This window comes from Panthera uncia, assembly GCF_023721935.1.
Source record: "Panthera uncia isolate 11264 chromosome A1 unlocalized genomic scaffold, Puncia_PCG_1.0 HiC_scaffold_17, whole genome shotgun sequence".
NCBI classification, from domain to species: domain Eukaryota; kingdom Metazoa; phylum Chordata; class Mammalia; order Carnivora; family Felidae; genus Panthera; species Panthera uncia.
Genome location: NW_026057577.1, coordinates 104341177 through 104368374, shown reverse-complemented (window position 1 = coordinate 104368374; position 27198 = coordinate 104341177). Strand labels below are relative to the sequence as shown.

Genomic DNA, 27198 nt, shown 5'->3' with positions numbered 1-27198 from the left:
GAACAAATAAGTTTAACAGAATACACAGTTAAATAAAATAAGCTTGACTGAGAACCAAATAATGGATAAAGACTACTAGGAGGTGCATGAATTCTGTACATGAAATATTGCCTAGTGATCACAACATACTTAAATTTAAGATCCTAACAACAAAAAAAGACAAAAAAAAAAGTCCATTCTTGGGTTGATTTTTGGAAATACAGATGTTGCCTAGGGGAAAATAAAGCTAATAGGGGTAACTAAAATGAAGAGTTCATTTAAAAATGAAGGTTATTTTATATGATAATGCTAAAAACCTAGAAGTAAAAAATGTGCCTCAAAAATCACAGTTATTGGTTAACTGACCAAATTAAAGAGAACAGAGAACCCATCAAAAAGGAAAGAAATCTTTTAAAAATGGAAAGTTTGTCCAAATGTATTAAACAGGGCTGCCCAAGTATGTAAGTGTAAATAAAAATTAAGCAATCCAAAGGAAAATTGAAGGAGTCACATCTGAGAGACCTCAAAGTCAATACTAAGTGACTTCACTTTTATAGAAGGAACGCAGTGGAATCAGTGGAATAGTCATTATAGTATAAAAGGCAACTGAAAGAAGACCAGAGGGACTCAATAAACCCCTTCACCTACAGAAGAAGACTGTAAGATTTCTGAACCCTAATTCATTTTCATAGCAGATAGGTTAAGATTATATAGATTACAGTAGTATAATGTCAAGTTCACAGAATGTTCTAATCCAAGTTGATAAAATTAATATAACTAGATCTTATGCAGCATTCACCTAATAATTATATAGAAGCTCAAAGTCATAACTGAGAAAATATTAGATGAAGTAGATACAAATGGTCTCATGCAGTATTTAACTGTGGATAGAGGCAGATGGAAGAGAGGTCTTGAAAGGAAGAATAAAGAGAAGAAATATGGATTGTGAAAGCATAAATCATAAATAACATAGCAGGCAAAACAAAATACATCAACAAAGGCTTAATTAAGCCTAAGTTGAAATACAGGATTAAAGGAGATACTACCAAATAATGAGGTGTGAAAGTGCCTGACTCTGCTGGAAGAGAATAAGGCAACATAATCAGCTTTCTGCATCTTTCTCTTGAGCCTAGACATCTTTTTTTTTTTCCTTTTTTTTTTTCAATATATGAAATTTATTTTCAAATTGGTTTCCATACAACACCCAGTGCTCATCCCAAAAGGTGCCCTCCTTGGGGCGCCTGGGTGGCTCAGTCGGTTAAGCGTCCGACTTCAGCTCAGGTCACGATCTCATGGTCCGTGAGTTCGAGCCCCGCGTCGGGCTCTGGGCTGATGGCTCAGAGCCTGGAGCCTGCTTCCGATTCTGTGTCTCCCTCTCTCTCTGCCCCTCCCCCGTTCATGCTCTGTCTCTCTCTGTCTCAAAAATAAATAAATGGTAAAAAAAAAAAATTAAAAAAAAAAAAGGTGCCCTCCTCAATACCCATCACCCACCCTCCCCTCCCTCCCACCCCCCATCAACCCTCAGTTTGTTCTCAGTTTTTAAGAGTCTCTTATGCTTTGGCTTAGATATCTTAAATGTGGCTTTGTTGCTATCAATTGCTATAATGATACATAGGGAAAAAAGAACATTGAAAATGTGTAAGATTCTAAAAAGTCAATTTTTAACATATCTAAACCCCTTAGTGCTAAGGGGTGGCTGTATTACCAGAAGGAGCTGAACAGGTGGCAACTAGAAAAAGCAGTGGTTTTAGGACAAGTAACAGTAAGTAGTGAATGTATAAAGCTCTGCCTAAGAGATTGTAAAATAGGTGCTGGAAGAACAAACCCATGATGGACAGTTATCAAGTTATCAAGTTATCAAGATAATAGATTCTCAACTTTGGGTTCTTAAAAGCAACAGACAGGAATGTTATAAAGAATTGATAATAGAGGGGAAATTTAGGGAAAGACAATATACAGAACCAGATATTTGGTAGAAAATAGATTACTTTCACTACTTTTCTAGAGCAGCAAGAGAACAGTCTTAACAGATCAGTCATCATTGCTAAATTCCAAAACAGGATGCTCTATATCCCATTAGCAAGGCATTCTTTTTTGGTGATAGTACAAAGACACTCCTATTTCCTATTGAATTACGTCAGTCATTTCCTGCATTATCTGCCTAATCTATGTGCTAATGCTGATTTGGTTAAAAGGTCTTAAGTTTTACACATGGAACATTTGCTACTCTGGCAAACCAAGCGCTTTGAGGTCTACTGAAATTTTTCCTTCTCCAATTTAATGTTTTTAAACATTAAACATTTCTTCTTGATTTTTTCCCTTAATATTGTTGTTCTAAAAATTCTTAAGCTAACAGAAACAAAATTTCACCTTAAGGTAAAATTTTCACACAGTTATTAAAAAAATTAATAATCTACAATAAAACCAACTCACCAACTGGTTGAGTGATGGTATTCTGTAGGCTGGGAATTACCACAGAGTAGGTAGGTGAGCGATAAGGATATATTGTTGTAGGATTTGTAGACATGATATTCTGTGTGGTACCAGAAAATACATTGGAAACACTTAAAGGGAAGCGTTTTCGCTTCCCTGGACGAGGTTGATAAACCCAACCTATAGAAGAAGATAAGCAATTTTTAATTTGAACATATAGGCCCTATTTAGCCTTTAGACAGTTTTTTTCACAATAAAATATCCAAAATACTTCTAAATTAAAAAAAAAAAGTTATTGTCTAAAGTGTCTTTTCCAGCTTTATTAGGCTATTTCTGTGCATTTTAATATCCAGATAGCTCTTAACTAGTGGTCAGTGTTATAACCCACAATTCAGAGTAAGGTCAAATGTCTTATATCCAAAGACACACATTGATTCCATAGTAAAATCAACATTAAAGACATTGGGTTTGAATCTCAAGGCTTTTCCTTTACCTGTAAGGTAAGATATTATTCATCTCCTGTTTCCTCACTTTCTGTGAGATCTAATTGTCTGTATCTTACAATGAAATGGTCACTAACGACCAGTCATTTTTATGCCTAGTTGGAAGAGTCACTCTCCTAAACTTGGCAGTCCTAAGTCCACAGACAACCCAATTTCCTTCCAAAGTCAGAAAAGTGGAGTTATAACAGTTTGCAGCCACTGAATAACCAGGGGTATCACTCCGACCACCTACCCCCACATCCAGAACCTTTCTGCTAATATTTTAGAAAAAGATAACTCCTCTCCCATCATGCATGATCATGTTGGCCATACACTTTGCCTTTACCCAAGCTTAATCTAAACGTCCTACAGCTGGGGGATAAATCAGAATTCCTTTAAAACTACATCATGATGAGGATAAATTTATCAGTCAGAAGGCACAACTATGTTCTGATAACTATATAACATTAAAATGGAGCATGGTGTCAATTCCTGCATTCTCATTAAGTGTATGATGCATATTTGTTTCTGTTGCTGTGATTTTAACTCTTCATTTTCTATTTGCAAAGTTATAGTCTAGAACTCTGGAGTTTTACCTTCATTAAGTTCATTTCTATATATTTAATCAAAACCACACTAAAATTGTTACATCGCCAGGTTTGTTATTAGTTGGCAAGTATGAGACCAGACCCTCTATTTTGTTCTATTTAAGAAAACTTATGCCCAGTATTGATTCAATCATTACTACAGTATTAGCCATTATTCTCTTAATTGTACATATTGGATTAGAAAAATATGCATTTTTGTCTTTTCATCTCAACCTAACCTAATCTTTACCTAAATAAATTTAAAAGAAACTAAAAAGAGGTTTTGTTCATTTCATTGGATTACCAGGAAATTCCTCTCTGTGTTTTTCTTTAATCTTTTGTGCTTCATCATAATAGGGTTTCTTTTGTTCTTCGCTAAGTTTGTTCCATTCTAACCCAAGCTGGACACTGATTTCTGCGTTGTTGGCTGCTGGGTTAGCTTTGGCTAGTGCTGGCCGGTGAATCCTTGCCCAAACCATAAATGCATTCATGGGTCGCTTCACATGACCATTTCTGTCCTTACTGAAGGGAGTATCTGGTATTCCTACATGACAAAAATTAAAAACTAAATTAATGTGCTACATACACACATACATACACACAATGTTAAAGTGAAGTGCACATTCATCTATATTTATTTTTAAATATCTGGAGAAAATACACACTTCAATATAGTCAAAGAACTGCCAGTATTCCAGAATGCCTCATAACGCCTGAACTCAGCATTCTAAACTATAGCTTAGAATGACTCTTCTTTTCTTCAAAAAGGATAATATTGTTGAAGTTATTGTAAGAGTAATAATGTTGAAAATATAGTAAACTGCTGGCTCATTACCTCTTTGAGCTTTAGTAATACCTCTACCAATAATTATCATATAGTTTCTTTCCCATTAAAAATATTCTATTACTGGGGGATGAGAACTATGACTTATTCATGACTATAATCCTAGCATTAGCTAAGTGTTCCCTAAATGTTTAAAGGAATTCATTTACATGGCCCTGTAGTGTCCATTCAAGCAAAAATATAATATAATACTATATTTCATTATGAAGGAGAAGTTCTTGCCCAGGCGGGTAATCGACACTGATCCTATGTCCTGGGAGAAAAATGAAAGAAAAATAACAAAAGTGACCAAGTGAAATTACAATAAAAGAAGGTGGCTAAATTCACATCTCTTACCTAAGTCATCAAAAACAGCTTTCTACAAACTTCCTATATTGTTTCTCTTTAGTTACTTGATACATAAAATGGTTTAAAACACACAAATAAGTATTATAAAGAAAGGTCTCCCTTTCTCTCCTTTAGAAAATGAAGTTTATAAAAGCAAGAGGGTGACATAGAGAAAGGATCATTAAGAAAAATAAGAAAACAATAGATATGAAAGTTAATAAAAATATGAACTGATGATTGATATGATTTTCCATGATACTGATTGGCATAATACTGTCTGAATTAAATTTTAAAATAAGAATTTTCTAACTATATGTTCGTAAGTAATGGTTAGAAATATGTTCGTAGTTGTTACTGCTGTTAACTATAGTCATTTCTTTGAAAACAATTTCTAGCTTATTCTACTGTATTTTCATTTTCTATGTCTATAAATCCTTAGCATTTAGAATACTAAACTGTTACATTTAATCATATACTACTTTTCTTAGAAAAATGTTTACTATTCATTTTTAAAGAAGACAAATCACGCCCAAATCCAGAATAAACTTTCCTGCTGGATTATAACCATTTTTTCATTAAACACCATTTAAAATTTTCTTCTTGATACACGTAAAAATATTAAGCTACTAAATACGGTAGTTTAAGTGCAGCATAACTGAGGGCTGAGGTAACTGTGATATCTAGTGAGAATATTTCTATTTTGTGTATAAACACTAGTCACTTCTAAATCTCATCATTCACTGGGTCTTAAAATAGGTATTTTTAAAAAATGTTTGGGAATCTTGGAACATGTTAGTGTATTTTACTGGTATATGTACAAGTCAATCGGAAGTGATACCTGTGCAGACTTTGCCCTGTAATGAATCAGTTCCATGATTTCATTTTTCTAGTTTAGGCTTCTGAAAGCTGACATGTCAGCTATGGGGCAACACAGACGAAGTTTGAAAAACAGATTCCCCTGTCGTCTAATACCTGCATCTGAGGGAAGCACGGTGAGCGGGACATCTTTAGTTTCAATTTTTACAGAAGGCTCCAGTAAAGATTGCATTTTAATAGGCACCGGTGTCAAGGGGACCTTGGTCAACCGTATCAACTCTGAAGGTGGAGGTCCCTGAAACTGGATCCGGGCCCCAGGGGGGACTGTGTGTAGAGTCAAAGGGATCCTGAGGTCTTGCTGGTGTGGCCCAAAGGCACTGGATGGCTGGCCCAGGATGACCTCCTTGCTGCCATGGATCAGGCCATTGGATGCGGGCTCAGTGCCCAGCCTGCAGTCCTCGCGGAGTCTCTCGGGTTCCTCCGTTTTGATGATGCCTTCTCTGATGGCCACCAGGTTTTTACCCTCCCCGCCTTTCGCTGCATCCCTCATGACCTCCTCCGCTTCCAATCTGCCCTTCTTCTCGCCCCCCCGGCGGCAGTCGAGGGTTGGCCCGGGGCCTTCTACCTTGGCCTCCCTGGAGGCCCTATGGCCGGCCTCCACAGGCCTTCGAGTCCCCGTCGACGGATCCAAGCCCGGCCCTGGCTCCTGCTTCTCGGCCTTGACGTGCAGCGCCCGGGGCTGCACCGGGTGCAGCTCGGGTCTGCAGAGGGCGCCGTCGGACGCGGGCGGCGGCGGTGGCAGCAGCAGTAGCTCGGGCCTCAGCTGCAGCAGCCTCGCTGGCGAGGGTGCAACGACGCCTTCTTCCAGGGCCTCAGGCAGTGGTGGCCCTGGTGGCAGCAGCAACACCTGTTCCGACTTGACCTGCAGCAGTCGCCGTGCCGCGGGCTGTACACTCGACGCCTGGGGTTCCCCACACGACGAGGCCACGGTCGTAATGGCGGCCGCGCACGGGGTGGGCGGCGACGCAGGGAGATCCGCGCCTGCAGCCCTAAAAGAGGTGCCCTCCACCGGCAGCTGAGGCGGAGCAGGACGGAGCGGGCGCGGCGGGGTCGCCCGCGGCAGTTGGCGCAACTGAAGCGGCGGCTCTGGCCTGGCTCTCTCCATGGGGGGAGGGGGGGACGACCCCAGGGCCTGGTCCCAACCCGGATTGTGAGCTCAGCCGTTTGTTGGCGACCTTCCCCTTTCCCCTTTCGGTTAAGACCCTTCCAAAGCACTTACTACCCAGAACCCTACTCGGTTCAAAACGCGGCCCTCCGTCTTGGCCTCGCCCAATCACAAGCGTCCCGGTACCCCCGGCCTTCCAATCACAGGCGCATTCTCCGGCCCCTCCCGTCCACCGCTCTCTCCTCGTGCTGAGCCCTCGAATCACCCGCGATGGCAGGGGCTGTGGCACGTGCTGCCCATTTTCCCCCTCTGACTTTGCCTCTCTTCCGGAGTTCTCTCCTGGCCGTTGTCCTTAGTTACCCCTCCCCCGCCTGGAGAGCCCGACAATGGTGTTGCCCAGGGAACGGTGCGGTTCTATGCCACTGACCTCCAGGGGATAAAGTCGAGTGAGTCTCTTACGCAGGATGGGGAGCTGGGCCTTGTACTTGCCGGCTGACGTGCCAGAATACATGTAAGTCCCGTGCTTCACGGGGGGCCCTTCAGATCTCTGCCAAGGGGAAAGGGGGAGGATTTTGCAACCGTCCTTTTTGTACAATAACTTTCAGTTGATCGCCAGGTTCTTTGGGCCCTACTAGCAAAATACATCCCAAATTTACCCACCTTTTTGGGCTTCCACCGCCATTACTCTATTCCAAGCTTCCATAATCTTCCACCTGGATACTGCTGTGTAAATAGTCACCATTTTGCATCCTTGTTCCACTATATTACAGATGCCAGAGATCTTTTTAAAAGTGCAAATCTAGTCCTGTCACACCCTACGCTCCTAAATATTCCCATGGCTCTCCATTGATCTCATGATAAAGGTCTAATGTACTTGCAAAGCATGTAAAGCTCCAAATACCTTGGGCTCTGTGGGTTCCAGCTACACTATCCTCTCATCATTCTATCTTAAGGGACTTTGAAAATGCCCCAAAGCTGTTTCTCTCTTATGTCTCCTTACCTCCTCCCAGCTCATTTTTCAAATTGTAGCTCAACTGTCACTTCCTCAGAGAAGTCTTACCAGATTCTGAAAATCAGGGCAAATTTCCTTTATGCACTCATGTCTATCACTTAAAACTCTTACCACAATTTGTAATTATGTATTTCTTTATATTATTTAATGACTCTACTCCTTGACTGCAACCTCCTTGAGGGCAGTGTTTTGCTCATCATTGAATCCTTGATGCTATCCATAGAGCCTGACTTATAGTAGGCATTCAAGAAATTCTTGTTCGATAAATAAAGACTGCCTATTGTCTAATAATAACAGTAATTACTATCTATATTTAGGGTTTACTCTTGTGCCAGGCACTCTCCAAGTCCTTTCTATGACTATGCCTCTCCTTTTATTAGGACTGTGTTTATTTTCATCATGGAGGAAAAAGGAAATTGCTACATTTCTAAATGATGTCCTAAGATCTATAGATTTATCTTGAAGCAGATGATTTTTGTAACCAAAACAAGTTATCTCTACAAGAAGACCTGCCCCAATTCTCTAATCCCCTATTGTCAAATGTGGCAAAGAGGAGTTCTTATCTGGAAGGTAGACAAGGGCAGTGGTTCTCAAACTTTATTATCTTGGAACACTTTACACCCACAAAAATGATTGAAGATTCCAAAGTGCTTTATCAATGTTTGTGGTTTTATCTATCAATATTTGCCATATTATAAATAAAAACTAAGGACATTTAAAAAAATTAGTTCTCAGGGCACCTGGGCGGCTCAGTCGGTTAAGTGTCCAACTTTGGCTAGGGTCATGATCTCACGGTTTGTGAGTTCGAGCCCTGCATCAGGCTCTGTGCTGATAGTGCACACAATTTCTGATTCTCTGTGTCTCTCTCTCTGCTCTCCCTCCCTTGCTCGTGCTCTGTCTCTCTCGCTCTCAAAAATAAACATTAAAAAAATAAATAAAAAATAAAAATATTCTCAATTCATTCAAAATATCAATAATAAACTGATTACATGTTAACACATCACATTTTTATGCTAAAACCCTGTTTTCCCAAAAATTAAGAGTGGCACTGTAAATCTAATGTCTGGCTTAATTTAAAAAAAAAAAAAAAGGTTGGATTCTCATGTGTTTCAGGCAATGTGTTGTGATCCACATGTCATATAGAATGCTTCATTCTGCATTCATGAGAGAATGAAGTGAAAAAGGCAAATATTGTCTTAGAATAATTATGATTGGATGCCTGGGTGGCTCAGTCAGTTAAGCGTCCAACTTCAGCTCAGGTCATGATCTCACAGTTCATGAGTTTGAGCCCCGCAGCGGACTCTGCTGTCAGCACAGAGCCTGCTTTGGATCCTCTGTCTCCCTCTCTCTCTGCCTCTCTCTCTCTCTCCCTCTCTCTCTCTCTCTCAAAAATAAACATTAAAATTTTTTTTAAAGAATTATGAAAATAGTATTAACCTAGCAGACTTTCAGAAAGAGTTGGTTCCTGAACTGCATTTTGAGAACCGCTGAACTGGGGTTTAAATATAAGAGCCAAACATGTGCACAAAGAATGATGAAAGAGGCATAGAAATAAATCAAGTTAATTGATTTTGTTCAGGACTAGTTCATTTTCCAATCTGAATTAGTAATTTAAAAAGTGATATGACAATCTTCTGTAACAGCAATGCAAATCATATATGGGGAGTATATTTTAATCAGAAAGCAATATTTTTTTAAACAAAAAATAGCTTCATTAAGGTTTGATTTCTGTATCATAAGCTTACAATTAAGTGTACAATTTGATGAGTTTTAATGAATTGATAAAGTTGTGTAAGCATAAATACAATCTAGTTTGAGAACACTTCTATCAACTCAAGAAAGTTCTGAAATGAAACCCAAAAAACTCTTCTTGTTGCCAGTTGTAGTAAAAACTCTGCCCCACCTCCAACCCCAGGTGCTTTCTGTCTCTGTAATTTTCCCTTTCCTAGAAATTTCATATAAATAGAATCATATCATATGTAAGCTTATCTGTTTGTCTTCTTTAACATAGCATAATGTTTTTGAAGTTCATCCAAGCTGAATGTATTAGTGGTTCATTTTTTTTGTTTGTTTTTGCAGAGTAATATTCTATTATACGGAAATACCAAATTGTCTTTAGATATTTTGTTGTAAGATGTCTGTCACTCATCTTGCTTATCCATTCAATAGCTGATTGATATTTGATTATTTCTAGGTTTTTGATGCTGTGAATATGATGTCCATTCATATACAAATATTTGTGGCATCTAGGAACAGACTTGCTAGGTTATATGGTAAGTATAAACTTTTACAAAACTGCCAAACTGCTTTGCAAAATGAATGTACCACTTTAAATTTGCACTCACAACATGAGGGTCTCACTTTCTCTGCCTCTTCTCCAACATGTGGTACCATAAGTCATTTAAATTTTAGCCACTCTAGTGGGTATGTTATAGTAAATAATTGTATTTAAAATTAAATTTTCACAATAAATAATGACACTGAACATCTTTTCATGTGTTTAGTTGCTATTCTATACATCTTCATTGCCTAGTGTCTATTAAAGTGTTTTTGTCCATTTTTTTATATTCAGCTGTTTTCTTATTGTTGACTTTTAGGGATTAAAAAATTTTTTTTTAATGTTTATTTATTTTTGAGAAAGAGGGAGAGAGACAGAGTGTGGCAGGGGGAGGGGCAGAGAGAGAGGGAGACACAAAATCTGAAGCAGGTTCCAGGCTCTGAGCTGTCGGCACAGAGCCCACTGCGGGGCTTAAACTCACAAACTGCAAGATCATGACCTAAGCCAATGTCGGACACTGACTGAGTCACCCGGAGCCCCTAGGGATTTTTTTTTTTTTTTTTTTTTTTTTTTTAGGGATTCTTAATATATTATGGATACAGAGTCTTTATTAGATATATGTTTGTAAATATTTTCTTCCACTCTGTGGCTTCTTTTCATTCTTCTTATTTTTCATTCTTTTTTTTAATGTTTATTTATTTTTGAGAAAGAGAGAGAGAGAGAGTGAGAGTGGCGGGGGGGCAGAGGGAGAGGAAGAGAGAGAATCCTAACCAGGCTCTGCACTGTTAGTGCAGAGCCTGATGCAGGGCTTTAATAACAAACCGTGAGATCATGACCTGAGCTGAAATCAAGAGTCAGATGCTTAACCGACTGAGCCACCCAGGCACCCCATTTTTTCATTCTTAATGATGTCTTTTGAATAGTAAAAGTTTTTTAACTTTGATGGAGTCTAACTATCAATATGCCTTTAATCATATCTAAGAAATCTTTGCCTAAACCAAAGTTAAAAAGGTTTTTCTGTCATGTTTTTCTCTAGAAGTATTATGCCACACTGTCTTAATCATTACAGTTTTATGGTAAATCTTGAAATTAAGTCAAATAAGTCCTCAAACTTAGTTCTTTTCAAAAACCATATTAGCTATTTTTGGTCCTTTGGATTTCCTTATGGATTTTAACATTAGCTTATCAATTTTCACCACACACACACACAGCCTGTTGCATTGAATCTCTGCAATTCACTTGCAGAGAAAAATAGATATCTTAACAATATTGAGTTTTCCAATTTGCAGACTTGGGACATATCTCCATTTATTTTGGTCTTAAATTTTTCTTTTTTTTTCTTTTTTTTTTTAATTTTTCTTTACAATGTCTTGTAACTTTCAGTCTACAGTTCTGCACTTCTTTTGTTAAAATTCCTAAATATTTTTTAAACTGTTGTTAATATAACTATTTTCTTAATTTCATTTCTAGTTGGTTGTATATTGATATTATATTCATATTTTCTTGCCTGTCACACAGGCTAGAAGCTACAGTCCAGTGTTAAATAGAAGTGGCAAGAGTGGACATCCTTGCTTTGTACCCAATATTGGGGGGAAGCATTGTCTTTCATCTTTAAGCATGATGTTAGTTGTAGGTTTTATGTAGCTGCTTTTTATCAAATTAAAGAAGTTATGTTTTATTCCTAGTTTGTTGAGAGCTTTATCATGAATGTTTGTTGGATTTTATCAAATGCATTTTCTATATTTATTGAGATGATCATATTGTTTACTCCTTTATTCCAGCTTCAGCAACATTTTCCAGAAAGGACCATAAAGTAAGTATTTTTGGTGTTGTGAGCTGTATGATCTCGGTGGCAATCAGTCAACTCTGCTCTTGTAGCATGAAAGCAATTATAGGCAACATGTAAATGAATGGGAATAATTATGTTTCAACAAAACTTTATTTACAGAAAAAAAGACACCAGATTTGGTCTGCAGGCTGTAGTTTGCTGCTGCTAATATATGCATTACATTAAGTGCTATTCAAACGTTAAGCTAATCTGGGTAAACCTTACTTGGTCATAATGTATAATACTTTTCATACCTTACTGGATCTTTTAAGAGTTTTAACATTTATATTCATGAAGGGTATTGGTCTGTAGTTTGTAACTCAATTAAGTAATGTAATGTCTTTGCTTGATATTGGTCCATTCAGATTCTATATTTCATCTTGAGTCAATTTGTCATTTCTGTCTGCAAATTCGCTCATTTCAACTAAGGTGTCAAATTATTGAAATAAAGTTGTTTATAATTTATAATATTACGTTGTAATATTTTTATTTCTATAGGGTTCAGAATGTTTCCTCTTTCATTCCTAATTTTGGTAATTTGTATCTCTTCTCTTTTTTTGTAGTCATTTTACTAAAATTTTATCAATTCCATAGATCTTTTAAAAAAACTGTCAGTTTCATTGATTTTGTCTATTGTTTTGCTGGTTTTTGAAAAATTGATTTCTGCTATTGTCTTTATTATTTCCTTCATTCTACTTACATTGGGTTTGATTTGCTCTTCCTTTATAATTTCTTAAGTTGAAAGCTTAGCTAATTTTTTTAGGTTATTTTAAAGCTCATTTCCTTCCTAATATAAGCATTTAAGGCTATAAATTTCCCTCTGTGTACTGCTTTACCTGTGTTCCATTAGTTTTGCTATGTCCCAATTTTTTGTTCATGCAGTAGAGATATTTTCCAATTTCTCTTGTGATTTCTTCTTTGATCCATGAGTTATTTAGAAGCATATTGTTTAATTTCAAACTATATAAAGATCTCCCAGATTTCCTTCTGTTATTGGCTTCTAATTTAATTCCATTATGGCCAAAGAACATATTTTGTATGATTTCAGTCCTTATAAATGTATTGTGATTTGTTCCTTCACCTAGTGTGTGATATATTCTAGAGAATCTTTCATGTGTACTTGAAAAGAATGTATATTCTACTGTTGCTGGGTGGAGTGTTCTAGTTGTTTAATAGTATGGCTCAAGTATTCTATATCCTTTCTTATTTACTGTCTAGTTGTATTATGAATTAGTATTGTCAGTGAGAGAGAAATATTGAAATATCCAACTATAATTCCTGAATAGTCTGCTTCTCCTTTCAAAGTTATCAATTTTTGCTTTACATATTTCAGGGTTCTCTTGCTAGGTGCTATTTGGAATTGCTGTATCTTTTTGATTAATTGACCCTGTTATCATTATGAAATATTCTTCTCTGTCTCTAGCGATTTTCTTATTTTTTAAAAATTCTTTAAATTTATTTATTTTGAGAGAGAAAGAGAATGTGAATGGGGGAGGGGCAGAGAGAGAATCCTTAAGCAGGCTTTTCACTGACAGTGTGGAGCCGACATGGGGCTCGGACCCACAAACCATGAAATCATGATGTGAGCTGAAACCAAAAGTCAGATGCTTAACTGGCTGAGCCACCCAGATGCCCCTCTAGTGATTTTCTTAAAGTCTATTTTAATATAGCCTCTCCAGCTTTCTTATGGTTAGTGTTTGTTTCATATACCTTTTCCCATACTATCGCTTTCAATCTGTTTTATTTTTTAATGGTCTCATCCTTTAGTTAAATAACTTTTTCTTTACCTTAAAGGAATATATTATGGAATGCTACATCTTGGGACAAGGAAACATGTATTTGAAATTCAGTAGTTGAGCCAGTTTGTCCTCCTTATAGTTTCAATGAACTTACATTTAATGAATTGTATTACATTTCATAAAATGTAATCTCACATATTTTTGAATATGTATTTATCTGAGCACTTAAACACTTAGAGAAATTTATCTGAAATCATACTTTTTATTTAAATTTTTAAATTTAATTGTCTTTATTTTAGAGAGAGAGAAAGAGTGCATGTGTGATCTGGGGAGGGACAGGGGGAGAGAGAAAGAGAGAGAGAGAGAGAGAGAGAGAACCCCAAGCAGGCTCCGTGCTCAGCAGGGAGCCTGAGGCAGGGCTTGATGCCATGACTCTGAGGTCATGACCTGAGCTGAAATCAAGAGTCACACACTCAACTGACTGAGCCACCAAGGCTCCCCTGAAATCATGCTTACTTAAAATAGAGATTATTTGATTTTATTATTTTATTTTTTATGTATTATTTTAAAATTACTGTTATTTTTAAATTCCAGTGTAGTTAATATACAGTGCTATGTTACTTTCAGGTGTACAATGTAGTGACTCAATAATTCCATACATCACCCAGTGCTCATCACGAGAAGTGTACTCTTTAATCCCCACCATCTGTTTAACCCATCCCCTCACCCACCTCCCCTCTGGTAACCACCAGTTTGTTCTCTATAATTAAGAGTCTGTTTCTTGTTTTGTCTCTATTTCTTTCTTTTTTTTCTCTTTGCTCATTTGTTTTGTTTCTTAAACTCCACATATGAGTGAAATAATAGGGTATTTATCTTTTTTACCTAGCATTATGCTCTGTAGCTCCATTCATGTCATTAAAAATGGCAAGATTTCATTCTTTTCTATGGAAGAATAATATTCCATTGTGTGTGTGTACACACACACACACACACACACACACACATCACACCACACCTTTTTGTTTCATCTGTTGATGGTTAGGGGCTGCTTCCATAATATGGCTATTGTAAATAAATCTGTAGGAAACATAAGGGTGGATATATCCCTTTGAATTCATGTTAGTTGTTGTTGTTGTTGTTGTTGTTGTTGTTGTTGTTTTTAGGTAAATACCCAGTAGTGCAATTACTGGATGGTAGGGTAGTTCTATTTTTAACTTGTTGAGGAACCTCCATACTGTTTTCCACAGTGTTTGCACCAGTTTGCATTCCCACCAGTAATGTAAAAGACTTCCTTTTTCTCACATCCTTGCCAACACTTGTTTCTTGTGTTTTTTTTTAATTTTAGTCATTCTGACAGGTGTAAGATGATATTCCATTGTAATTTTGAATTGTATTCACCTGATGAGGAGTGATGTTGAACATCTTTTCATGTGTCTGTTGACCTTCTCTATATCTTCTTTTTTAAAAATTTTTTTAATGTTTTTTATGTTTATTTATTTTTGAAAGAGAGGACAGAGACAGAGTGTGAGTGGGCCAGGGGCAGAGAGAGAGGGAGACACAGAATCCAAAGCAGGCTCCAGGCTCCAAGCTGTCAGCACAGAGCCCAGTGCAGGGCTCAAACTCACAAACTACGAGATCATGACCTGAGCCAAAGTTAGACGCTCAACCAACTGAGCCATCCAGGTGCCCCTGTTGGCCTTCTCTATGTCTACGTTGGAGAAATGTCCTGTATTGAACTGATTTTCCCACAGAGCCTCCAGAAAGAATCAATCTGCCTCCATCTTGATTTCAAAGTGCTAGTCTCCAGAACCATGAGAGAAAAAATTTCCACTATTTTAAGCCACCCAGTTTGCAGTACTTTGTTAAAACAGCCTTGGAAACTAATACATTTCCATTTCTTTTCTCTTTTCATAAGAGAGAATATGCAGCAGAACGTTTTGAGCTCTGTTCTTTTCTATGGTTGCTACCAGTCACTGACTAAAAGCCTAGAGGAGAGTTTCCATTCACTGACTGATTAATTTGTTCATTCAGCAAATATTTAATGAACCCCTAAAATGTGCTAAGCTCTGTACTAGGTACTGGGAACATAACAGAAGATAAAACAAATGATTTCTCTTCTCTTATACAGCTTATCTTTTTTTAAAATTTTTTAAAAAATTTTAAATTATTTATTATTAAGAGACAGAGAGAGACAGAGAATGAGCATGGGAGGGGCAGAGAGAGGAGAAGACACAGAATCCAAAGCAGGCTCCAGGCTCGGAGCTGTCAGCACAGAGCCCAACGTGGGGCTCGAACTCACAGACCGCGAGATCATGACCTGAGCCGAAGTCAGACGCTTAACCGACTGAGCCACCCAGGCGCCCCTATACAGCTTATCTTTTTAACAGAAAATTTAAATTAATAACAACACTGTCTAAGGTCACAAAAATGTCCTAAGAAGATTACTTAAAATGGATCCACTAAACCAGTATTATAGACTGAATGTTTGTGACTCCCAAAATTCAAATGCTGAAGCCCTAACTCCTAGTGTGGCTGTATTGGAGATAGGGTCTCTACAGAACTAAATAAATTTAAATGAGGTCATAAGGTTGGGGCTATGATCCAATAGGATTAGTGTCTTTATGAGAAGAGAAGCCAGAGAGCTCTCTTCTCTTGCCCACCCTCTTTGAGAACACACCTAGGAAAGGCCATATGAGAACATGGCAAGAAGGTAGTTATCTATAAGCCAGAAAGAGAGCTCTCACCAAGAATGAACCCTGCCAGAACTTGATCTAGGACTTCTAACCTCCAGAACTGTGAGAAAATAAATGTCTGTTTTTTAACCTACCCAGCCTGTGTTTTTTGTTATGGCAGCCCAAGCAGTTAATACAAACAGGAACCAAATATCCATAGTAACTGGTGAGAAAGGGGTACCTCTTTATCCTTACAAAATTGTGAAATGAATTTGATTAAACTTACATTTAAAAAATTTTAGAATTTTTTAAGGTTTAGAATTGCCACCACATGCTAATTCTTAGAACAAATACAGAATGAACCAAGTACTAATTGTTTATGGGGGGAGACGGACATTTTTTTTCTTTTTGGACTTTCAGTACAGATAATTGAGTTCATTATTCTCTGTAGTTCCAGCAGAGTATCAACTTTGCTATGGGCAAGTCCCTGTGTAAATTTCCTATTGCTGTTGGAGCCATAAGTTTAATGACTTAAAGCAACACAAATTTATTACTTTATAGTTCTGGAGGTCAGAAATTTGAAGTAGGTCACACGGGACGAAAACTAAGTCAGTAAGGCTGCTTTCCTTCTGGAGGCTCTAGGGAAGAATCTGTTTCTTGATTTTCCCACTGTTGAGAGGCTGCCCACATTTCTTGGCTCATGGACCTCTTCCATCTTCAAAGCCAGCAAATGCATCACTCTGACCTTCCATGCCCCCTGCCTTCCATCATTACATCATCTTCTCTGGTTCATTTATCTCCCTTTGCCATCTTTTAAGTATCCTTATGATTACATTGGGCTCACCCAGATAATCTACGATAATATCCCTGTTTTTAAATAGTTAACTTAGTCATATCTACAAAGTTCCTTTTGCCATATAAGGTAACGTAATTATATGTTCCTAGGATGATAGTACATGGATGTCTTTAGAGGGGCATTAGTCTGTCTACTGAAGTCCCTATTCCTGTTTTATTTTATTATTTTATGACACTTCTTTATTCACCATTTTCTATTCCCATTCCAATTCTGTTTTCCCTCACCCCCATCCCCCAGGCACGCACTTTAACGTAGTTAGTGTATCTTTGGTTATATATGTATCATTGAGTGATATACAGTGTTTGGAGGATACATGTATTTGTTTTTTAATTTACACATATCATCTTAGATACAGACTCAATTTGTTTCTTTTTTTCATTTAGCATAATTTTTTAAATTTCTTCTGGGTTATCTGTATTTTTTCCAGTGGATGTGTTTACTGATCTTTTATTTTTTAAGTGTACAATTTAGTAGTTTTTAGTATGTTTTTAATATGTTTAGTATGTGTTTTTTAGTATGCAGCAATCACCACTATTTGATTCTGGCATATTTTCATTATCCCAAAAGGAAACCTCAAACCCATTAGTAGTTACTCCCCATTTTTCCTTTCCCCAGCTCCTGGAAACTACTGATCTACTTTCTACCCTTGTGAAGCAGAAAAATCTGTAGAAATATCTGTCCATGCCATATAGGTACATCTGGTTCTGAGCTCCTGAATTCTGGATTCTGTCAAGAACTTGTTACCTCTGCATTGCTCTACTGATGGACTCCTAGGGTGCCTCCAGCAAGTTCCCACCACAAGCAGTGTTGTCATGGACATGCCCCCATAAACCTGTACAACATCTTCTGTGCAGACACATCCAAGAGTGGGATTTCTGGGTTCTAGGAATGCACACACACCACTTCACTAATGAACAGATTGCTCTCTCAGGTGTCTATTTGACTTCAAACTCATAGCAGTGGCACACACGAGGATTTCCTGTTTTCTACTTTTTTACCAACTCTTGGTTTTATTCAAGAAATTTTGCCAATCTTTTTGGAGTATAGAAGTATCTTACTGTTTCGATTTGCACTTCTCTGATCATTAGAAAGGCTGAGCATCTCATCATAAGCTTACTAGTCTTTTAGCCTTCTCAATTAATAACTATGCATATTCAAATCATTTATCATTTTATTATTGTTCCATGCTTTTTCCATGTTGATCCACAGGAGTCCCTTATTTATTATTGATCTTCAAACATTGCAAATATCTTCTTGTGTGTGACCCATCTGTTCATTTATCTCTGATATCCTCTGTTGAACAGGAATCCTTAATTTAATGCAGTTGCATCCATCATTTTTTTACCCTATAATTTGTGCTTTTAGAGTCTTGTTTAAGAAATATTTTCTTGGGGAAACTGGGTTGCTCATTTGGTTGAGTGTCTGACTCTTGATTTTGGCCCAGGTTATGTTCCCAGGGTCGTGGGATTGAGCCCTGCATTGGATTCCATGCTGAGCGTGGAGTCTGCTTGGGATTCTCTCCCTCCCTCCGCCCCTCTGCCCCACTCACACACTATCTCCCTTTCTCTAGAAATAAAGGAAAGGAAAGGAAAGGAAAGGAAAGGAAAGGAAAGGGGAAGAGGAAAGGAAAAGGAAAAAGAAAAGGAAAAGGAAATGAAAATATTTTCCCACCTCAAGTTTCTCCAAAGAATTCTTTTATATTTTCTTCCATTAAGTTCTGTAGTCTTACCTTTCATATTTAGGTCTTTATTGTGTGTGATTTTCCTTTATATGTGATGTAAAATAAGGACTGGAGTTCACTTCATATTTAGTTATCCTAACTCATCTAACAATCTATGTTTTGTCTGCTACTGTAGCCCGCCTCCATGTACCAAGTAGCCCTATGAAGAGGCCACGTGGGGAGGACTGCCACTTCCCACCAACAGCCACATAAGTAAATTATGTTGGAAGCAGATAAGTTGATCCCATTCAAGCCTCCAGATGACTACACACCCAGCTGGCATGTTAATTGCAACCTTGTGAAAGACCCTGAGCCAAAACCACCCAGCTAGGCTACTCCGGAATTCCAGACTTACAGAAACCATGTGAGACAATACATACTTATTACTGTTTTAAGCCACTAAGTTTTAGGATAATTTGTTACATAAGAAAGGATTAGTAACATAATTTTTGTCCTGAATAAAGAGGGAAAAGCGAGGCTCCTTGGTCTCTATCACATGGTATCCTATAGTTTCTATTTTATTACTATCAGCAGAATCAAAATTCTAGCTTTTCAATTTTGTCATTCTCTGAAATAAGAATGGAAGATAATTAATAAAAGAGAAAGATGGAAAGAGAAATAAAGGTAGCTGGGAAAGGAACAAATATTTGAGGTCCCTCACAGTGTACATACTGTGTCCTTTATTATCTTATTTGGTCAAAAGAGCATTTGGTCAGCTGGCAAAAATGTGGTTCTTGCATTTTTATTATCTTGGACCTCCTACCACATAAAATCACTATTGGCCAAAGCAAAGAGGCCCAAGCACTGTTGGTTTTGACTTGACTAGAGGCAGAGGTCATAGAAAGAAATGAGGCAGAATTGGAAAATACTGTGAAGGAGATGTACATGTTCAGTGTAATTTTTTCTAATATTCTTTAAGGTCTGTTATCTCTGATATTCTGAGATCCTGGTTCTTTGTCTGGTACACTTCCATCTACCCTTCAAGACTCAGCTGAAATGTACAATTCCTTAAAAAGCTATCTCTAGATCTCATAGGCAGAATAAAATATTTTTTTAATCTATTCTTTCACAGCACTTTCTATATACCTCTGTTTTGGCATTCATATTAGAAAAAGGATATGGTAAACACTATCGATTGCCTACTTTTCCACCATTCTCCCTTTTTCCTTACTAACAAAACCCTGCTTTTGTTTAGAAGACACTGTCCCAAGTACTGTTCCCTTACTTGAGCTTGGTATAGAGGTGAGCACGTGACCCAGGTTCTCCACTGAGACATAAGGAGCAGTGTATTGGATGCTTCTGAGGAAAACCATTTTTCCTAGTAGAAAAGAGAGCAGATGTACAAAGAAAGTTTTTTTGTGTTCATCACCTTCCTTTCCACTTTAGATGTTATAGTGTGAGAACGTGATGTCTGGTACTATGGCAGCCATTTTGTGAACATGAGGAGAGATCTCTCTGATATGGTGTGGACAGTAAAGCAGAAGTATTAAAAGTGTTCCAATCCCGATGGCATCATTGAGCCACTGCATGGGCCCTGGAATTGCCAAACTCAATTTCCCTATAGGATATAAGTAAATTTTTGTATTGTTTAAGCTTCTATTATTCAGGCTCCTAGTTATTTGCAACAAGAAGCATCCAAATTGATAGAAGGAATGAAAATAGCATTTGTTAAACATTTGTAATATACTTTAATTTTTTGTTAACATGTTTTTCTCCTGAAATTGTTAGTGTAGGGACCTTTTCTTAATTTCTAGCAACTTCTACAGTGTCTGTAGAATGACTGCTTAAGAAGTATTATGCAATGAATAAATAAATTAGTAAGTAATTGAGTGGATAAATCTATAAACCAATGTTATGATGTTATTAGGAGGCATTGTAGAAAAATTGGTTAAGAACATAAACTCTGGCATTACATTTCTGGCTTTCCATCCTGGCTATGCCATTTACTAGCTATGTGATTTGGGCAAATAATTTAATCTCTATAAGGCTATAAAATGGGGGATAAACAACAATATATACCTAAGAGAACTGTTTGGAGTATATTATTAAATGCTCTATGTAAAGGGCTCAATAAATAATCTGGCATCTAGTAAACATTTTAACCATTATTATTGGAGGAAAACAGAGAAGAGCCAACAATCATTCCAAATTTTGGATTCTAAGCCTGTTGACTGGGAAAATGAAGATAAATCTGGCCCAAATTCAGTGTGGAAATGGAAAAGATGATGTTCATCTTCAAACATGTATAAAACAAAGCCTAAATATAGTTCAGGAGTGAAGATACTTTGGATATATTTATATAGAGAGAGTTACTCTGATCCTAATTTATATTGCAGTTACTCATCCTAAAAATCTATAATTACAGAATTGTACTTTTAAATGTAGTAATTTAAAGAGGAAGGTAACTTCCAGACTGCATCTACGATGAGTCAAAGGGGGAAATGATTTGTGAGATTTTGCCTAAGAACATGTTCTTAAGTAGTGATCTTCATAAACAAAATATCACAGAGAGAAGATTTCCTTAAATGGTATAAATGCATGCAGTGTCAGTGATGCAGTGTGGTTCAGTCTCTGAAATCCTTTGAATTCTCTTCCCAATGTTATGTTTCTCCACAGAAACAGAGGCAAGCTATGTCAGAAATATTTAGAGGTGAAATTCTGTGTATGAGTGTTCTAGGAACCACTTTTGATCCCCAATTAGCCAGAACCAGTAATAAAAATTAAGCATGGGTAGTAGTATTTTTTATGCAGGTTTTTTTTTTCCTTTGTTAAAATGAAAAAGAAGATCTCATTGAACTCAGATTAGGAAATAATCCTTCCCAAGCAAATTACTTACTGGATTTTCTTTTACCTTTAATTTCCATCACTTAAGAATGAGTAACAGTGTAAGCTATATAGAAAGTCAGTTCACATTCCAGATTCCACTTTTAGATAGGCATGAAGATTTCAAATTCTTTTCTTCAGTAAAGCAGCCCAGTCACTGGAAAAAAATAAATTGAAATATATCTGCCTGTATCAACTCACTACCAACTTATGGCCCATTCAGGGCCAAATCATTATGGAACATTCAAGATGCAGCCCTATAAATAACTCCTAGTTATATGGTGGAATTTATACTTCATTGAACATGATTCTGTCTCTGTATCAATAATAATATCTGTAATTATTTCAAGATATCTTAATGCCTTGGCTTTTCTAAAAAGGATTAAAGATCTTTGTGATTTAGGACCTCAGAACATTTTATGGATGCCAAATTCTTTTCCGTTTCTTCATCCCTGTCTTCCTTTTAGTCAGCACTGCATATCTGAAATGTTAAAATAGATTCTCTGTTGGCCTAGCTTCCCCTGGGTTTTTTTTTTTTTTCCCTTTCATGTACCCTTCATGCCATAGCCAGATTAATTTTCCTAAAACACTGTTAGATAGAGCAAGGCTAAGTCCTTACCTAGTGCCTGATATCCTCAAGTCTGATGTTGTCTCTTGTAGTTTGTTTTCCACTCCGTACGTTCCATCTCTTTGTCAGTCTCCTCACGTACCTCAGTCTACCTTCATGTATTACTCATACTCCTGAATTTATCCAAAGGTCATCCTATTCTCTTTCAAGTTCATCTCACCTATGTGAATTGCTTTTGATCCAACTCAAACTGCTAAATAAGATGTTGGGTGTGATTTTTCCTGTTGTTCTTAAATTATACCAAAGGCCGAAAGCTGAGAACATTAAGTGTGAAGTAGCCCACCTCTGAGTTTCATAAGCCCCTATTAAGCTAGCCACCTCCCTGAAGGGCTTGCTAAAGAAGCCAGAACCAGGCCTGCTATAATCATCTCTTCACACTGAGTTGACAGAAGAATAGGACTGAGAGGGAGAGAGTTGGCCTGCATTTGAAGGAGCACAGTGCTCTTGACCAACGTTTTAATGCCAACATTAATACATTTCACCTACTGGGAAGTATGGGATCTGGCCAAGATTCTTTAAGGGAATTGCTAACCATGAATAAAGGAGAAGGTGAGAGAGCAGTTATTGGGAAAAAAGAAGTTATTTATTTACACCCCCAATGAATTGAGGCTTCTAAAAATCCAAGTTCATATACAAAAAAGGAACTTACTGGCTTAATCTTTCAGCAGTTATTTATTGATTGCTTCTTATGTGCCAGGCACTATTCCAGGCACAGAGGATACAGCTTTGAAAAATATTAAGCAAGGTCCCTGCTCTCCAGGAACTTGTAAGGGTCTAGGAGCAGCACTCTGTGCACTGGCTCTAAGCGCAATGCTAAATTCAATGTCATCAGAAGTTGTTTTCTGTATTTTTCAGATTTTTTTCCTTTTGTATAAGCCTAATCAATGGGCAGCCTCTTTTGTCTTGAAGGCAATGTGATCACCAGTATAGCATTTCTAATAGGAAGAGAATCTGATTTTCGTAGTCATTCTAGCAGAATGTCAGACTGTCTCAATGACCTGGCTTAGGTTAGGTGCACATCTTTGAACCTTACTGGTAATGTCTCAGTTATTGGTGAGGTCATCATATTTGTGCAAGTTGGTCACTACAGAGAGGACAAGCAGAGGTTTAAATCCAGTGTGGAGAACACTTACCAAACCTCTGCCCGGTGCACAACTATGTCTGCAGGAGAGGGGGCCTTTTTCTAACTCACACTGAGACACTAGCGTGGTCTTGACCATGTGCTTACCCTGGAACAAATGTCAGATAGGGTATTCTCCACATAAACCAAATGGTCTGGTGGGGGAAAGACCGTTGGGATGCCATTGCCATAAGACAGAGGGATGCTGGGCAGGCAAAAACAACAGCTATATAGTTTGTTCCTTTAAAACATAGCAAAGCAAGGTGGTAGAGTGGAAAATACTTAGACTTGGCATTGGAAGGACTGAGTTCTAGGGGGCGCCTGGGTGGCTCAGTCAGTTAAGGGGGCACCTGGGTGGCTCAGTCAGTTAAGTGTCTGACTTCGGCTCAGGTCATGATCTCACAGTTTGTGGGTTCGAGCCCCACATCAGGCTCTGTGTGACAGCTCAGAGCCTGGAGCCTGCTTCAGATTCTGTGTCTCCCTCTTTCTCTGCCCCTCCCCTGCTTGTATTCTCTCTCTCTCAAAAATAAGTAAACATTAAAAAAATTTTTTTTAAAAAGAAGGACTGGGTTCTAATCCTGGTTCTGGAAGCCATGACACATTGGACAAATCATTTAAACAGTTCCCACAAAGTTGGTTTCCTTTTTTATGGAGAGAATTATTGTTCTGCCTCCCACAGACTCATTGAAAGGGAAAAAATAGAATAATGTATGAGACTATGGTTTGGAGACTCTTAAGTTTCTTACACTTAGGAAGCATTTTTTTAAAATGACTGTTGTTGTTGTTGTTGTTGTTATTTATTATATCCTTGCCCAGTGCCCTTACACATTTTAGGTGTCCAATATGTGTTTTTTAAATGGCTGATCCATGGTATGGAAACTCATATTAATCTGGATTCTTTTCCAAAATGTTATACAAGCAAAATCTTTTGGCAAAGTGTTTATTCAACATTAAATTCAACAATTCCACAATTCCAGGAACATATGAAGCAAGCTGTCTTTTTATCTCATTATTCAGGTCATAATTTAAATATTGCTTCCTCAGATAAAACTTCATGGACCATGCTCAGCTGCCCAGTCAGGGCAGGGCCTTCAATGTGTTTCACAACACTGAACACAATGTAGTCCAACAGTTACTTGTGAAACTCTTTGTTTAAGGTCTGTCTTCCTCAACTTGCTGTGAACTCCATTGTGTAGGCACCATAGCTGTATTGTTTGCTGTTGCATCCCAGTGAACATGGTACATGGTAGGAAATTAAGAAATACTAGTTTAATGAATGAGTAAATTTGTGGGATTAAGTGGTAACAAGGTCAAGTGGAGTAGGAAACATACATCTAATTCCCCCTTTCTGTTTTCCTAATGTCTTTTTCTAAGCCCTCCAGTGACCAGATCCTCATGACTTCTGGAACTTCTACTAAGTAGAGAAAGACGAGGTAGTTGACAAAACATGTCCATTTAAAGACATAATTGATGACTATTTAAAATAAAATCCATTCACTCTGACCTATGTAAGCTACATATCAAAATACAGAGCAAATATATTATAGCAATTTCAAGGCCCTGGTAATCATGAATTTATTCTAGAATAATAGTTCTAAACTTTACACCCATGTAAATCCTGGTATGTAGTGATATTTTTATCTGCCTCAAAACCATGATAGAGCTAGGCGGTCTATTCCTGGAAGTGTATACATTACTCCCAGCCAGAAATTTGATTAGAATGGTTTAGAACAGAAAAGGAGACTTTAGAGACAAATTATTCCTTCTTCTTACCCCCTTCCACCCTGAATTTCATTTACATAATGTAGCTCTTAGTACAAATGAAATGAGTCAGCATTAGGGAAGAAAAATTGGAATATGACTTCCACACCAAAGGTAATTATTTTTATTTCGTCAGCTTCAGTGATAAGTGATCTGCTAAGTAATAGAAATTTTTAAAAATAGAAATGATTGTCCAGTTAGGTTACAAATATCTGTTGTGTGCAAGATTTTAGGTTTTTTTAATTGTGGCAAAATATGCATAACATAAAATTTACCACCTTAACATTTTAAGTGTACAGCTCAGTAGTGTTAAATACATTCACACTGTTGTGCAACCAATCTCCAAACTCTTTTCATCTTACAAAATTGAAATCCTATATCCATTAAACAATAACTCCCTTTACCCCACTCCCTTTATTCCCTAGCAACAATCATTCTATTTTCTGTATGAACTTGACTACGTACCTCACTGAGTTTCCAGAATCATACAGTATTTGTCTTTTTGTGACAAGTGCCCCCACCACCCCACTCCCAGTACAGGCCATGCTTATTACTGAAGGGGCTTAGAGTGGAAGACCCTGCTCTTTCATTCTGGTCCCACTCCAACAACCTGGAATGGAGGTGGGAGCCACAATCTTGTTCTGAGATCCTCTGCATCACCCTCCTCTTTTCAAAATTTAATTCCCTTTGAGGGCTGGGTTGGGGTGTAGGCAAAGCAGAGGCCTTTTTACATAGTTGACCTTCCACCTTGTGGTGGGAAGTCTTCTCTCTTCCTACATTGGCATGGTGCATGGTTATCCTGGGGCCATTTTTAGCACCAGGATGATCTTCCAAGGATCCTTAGAGAGGAACACATAGCTCCTCTTGGTCCTTCCAGCTCTTTCTGTCTTCAGACCCTCTATAGGAGGGATGACTTTTACTTGCCCATTGGGCTCAAGGCAATTCCCAGTTCCTGTCCCCCCTTTACCCCAACCTCTGAGCTGCTTCTTATGGAACCAGTGATGATGATGACCCCCCCCCCCAACACACACACACACAAAGGCTGAGGGGGACTGCAGTTAGGTATCTCTGTCATTTTTTCAGGCATACCTCATTGCTGATCCTTCTCATACACTGGCCTAATCTGCTCCAGAAACCTCCAAATATGGTGTAGTCACTGGTCTCTACATTCACATATACCCAAAACTCAAGGGGAGCAAGAGAGGGATACTTATCAGGACCTCCAAGTAACTCTCCTGATATCCTGCTACAGTGATAGTATCAGGAGAATTCTTCAGGTCCCCAGCTGGTAAGTAAGGAACTAGTACTCCTTTCTTGCCTGCCTTTGAAGCCTCCCCCAACTTCCCTCCCCATACTTCCCTCCACCCCCTGCTTCGAGTTCCCCCACCTATTCTGGGGATGGGAAGTGGGGGAACTCAAGGCAGGTGGTGGAGGGAAGTATGGGGAGGGAAGAATGTAACATCTCCCCTGGAATTTCCAACCAATCATCTGTCTTTTTTTTTTTCTTTCTCTGCCTTCTCCTTCTCCTTCTTCCTCTTCTCCACCTCCTTCTTCCTCTTCCTCTTCCTCTCCTTCTCCCCTCCTCACCCATCTCTCCCTCCTCCCGCTTGCCCCCTCCCCCTTGCCCTCTCTTTCCTCTCCTCTTCCTCTTCCTCTTTCTCTTCTTCTTCTCATCCTCCTCCTCCTCCTTCTTTTTTTCTCCTCCTCCTCCCTCATTTTCCTCTTCCTCTTCTTCCTCCTTCCCCTCCTCCCCCTCCTCCCTCTTCCCCCCCCCCCCCGCTCCTCTCCCAGACCTGAGACTCCAGATGTGAGGCTGGATCCCACAACTCTGAGATCATGACCTGAGCCAAAATCAAGATTCAGACACTGAACTGAGTCACTGAGGTGCCCTGATTTTTTTTTTTTTTTTTTTTTTATAAAGTGGCTGAGGGAGGTAGGGGGAGCAGGCTGGGAGTTAGAGTTCAGGGTGCAGGGCCTGTTAGGCTACCCCTTTATAACCCCTAGTGGCTTTTGTGGCAGAAACTTCCAGTTGCCCGTGCAATAGCATTCTCCCTTCTTTTTTGAAAAGAAAGAAAGATCCTATATTATTGGAGATGGCCAAGTGCCCAGCTAAAAGAACTACATTTCC

The 27198-nt window shown here is 38.2% G+C and overlaps 2 protein-coding genes across 5 annotated transcripts in view; one reads left to right on the top strand and one right to left on the bottom strand.

Annotated features, from left to right (window-relative positions):
• Positions 1–6957, bottom strand: part of SOX30 (SRY-box transcription factor 30) — a 36551-nt gene extending 29594 nt beyond the window's left edge. The window contains exons 1-3 of one of the 2 annotated variants that reach the window (XM_049647883.1): positions 5625–6957; positions 3786–4025; positions 2413–2592 (exon numbers count right to left, since the gene is read on the bottom strand). In XM_049647883.1, the coding sequence (XP_049503840.1) occupies positions 2413–2592; positions 3786–4025; positions 5625–6633 (1429 nt within the window). In that variant the 5' untranslated portion in view covers positions 6634–6957. The remainder of the gene's footprint in view (positions 1–2412; positions 2593–3785; positions 4026–5624) is intronic. The other variant, XM_049647882.1, reaches the window with a different exon arrangement.
• A 91-nt stretch (positions 6958–7048) lies between these two features.
• THG1L (tRNA-histidine guanylyltransferase 1 like) overlaps positions 7049–27198 on the top strand; it is a 32266-nt gene continuing 12116 nt past the window's right edge. The window contains exons 1-4 of one of the 3 annotated variants that reach the window (XM_049647888.1): positions 7049–7144; positions 9840–9918; positions 11705–11736; positions 18875–19102. In XM_049647888.1, coding sequence (XP_049503845.1) covers positions 19101–19102 — 2 coding nt within the window. In that variant the 5' untranslated portion in view covers positions 7049–7144; positions 9840–9918; positions 11705–11736; positions 18875–19100. The remainder of the gene's footprint in view (positions 7145–9839; positions 9919–11704; positions 11737–18874; positions 19103–27198) is intronic. The other 2 variants (XM_049647889.1, XM_049647886.1) reach the window with 2 other exon arrangements.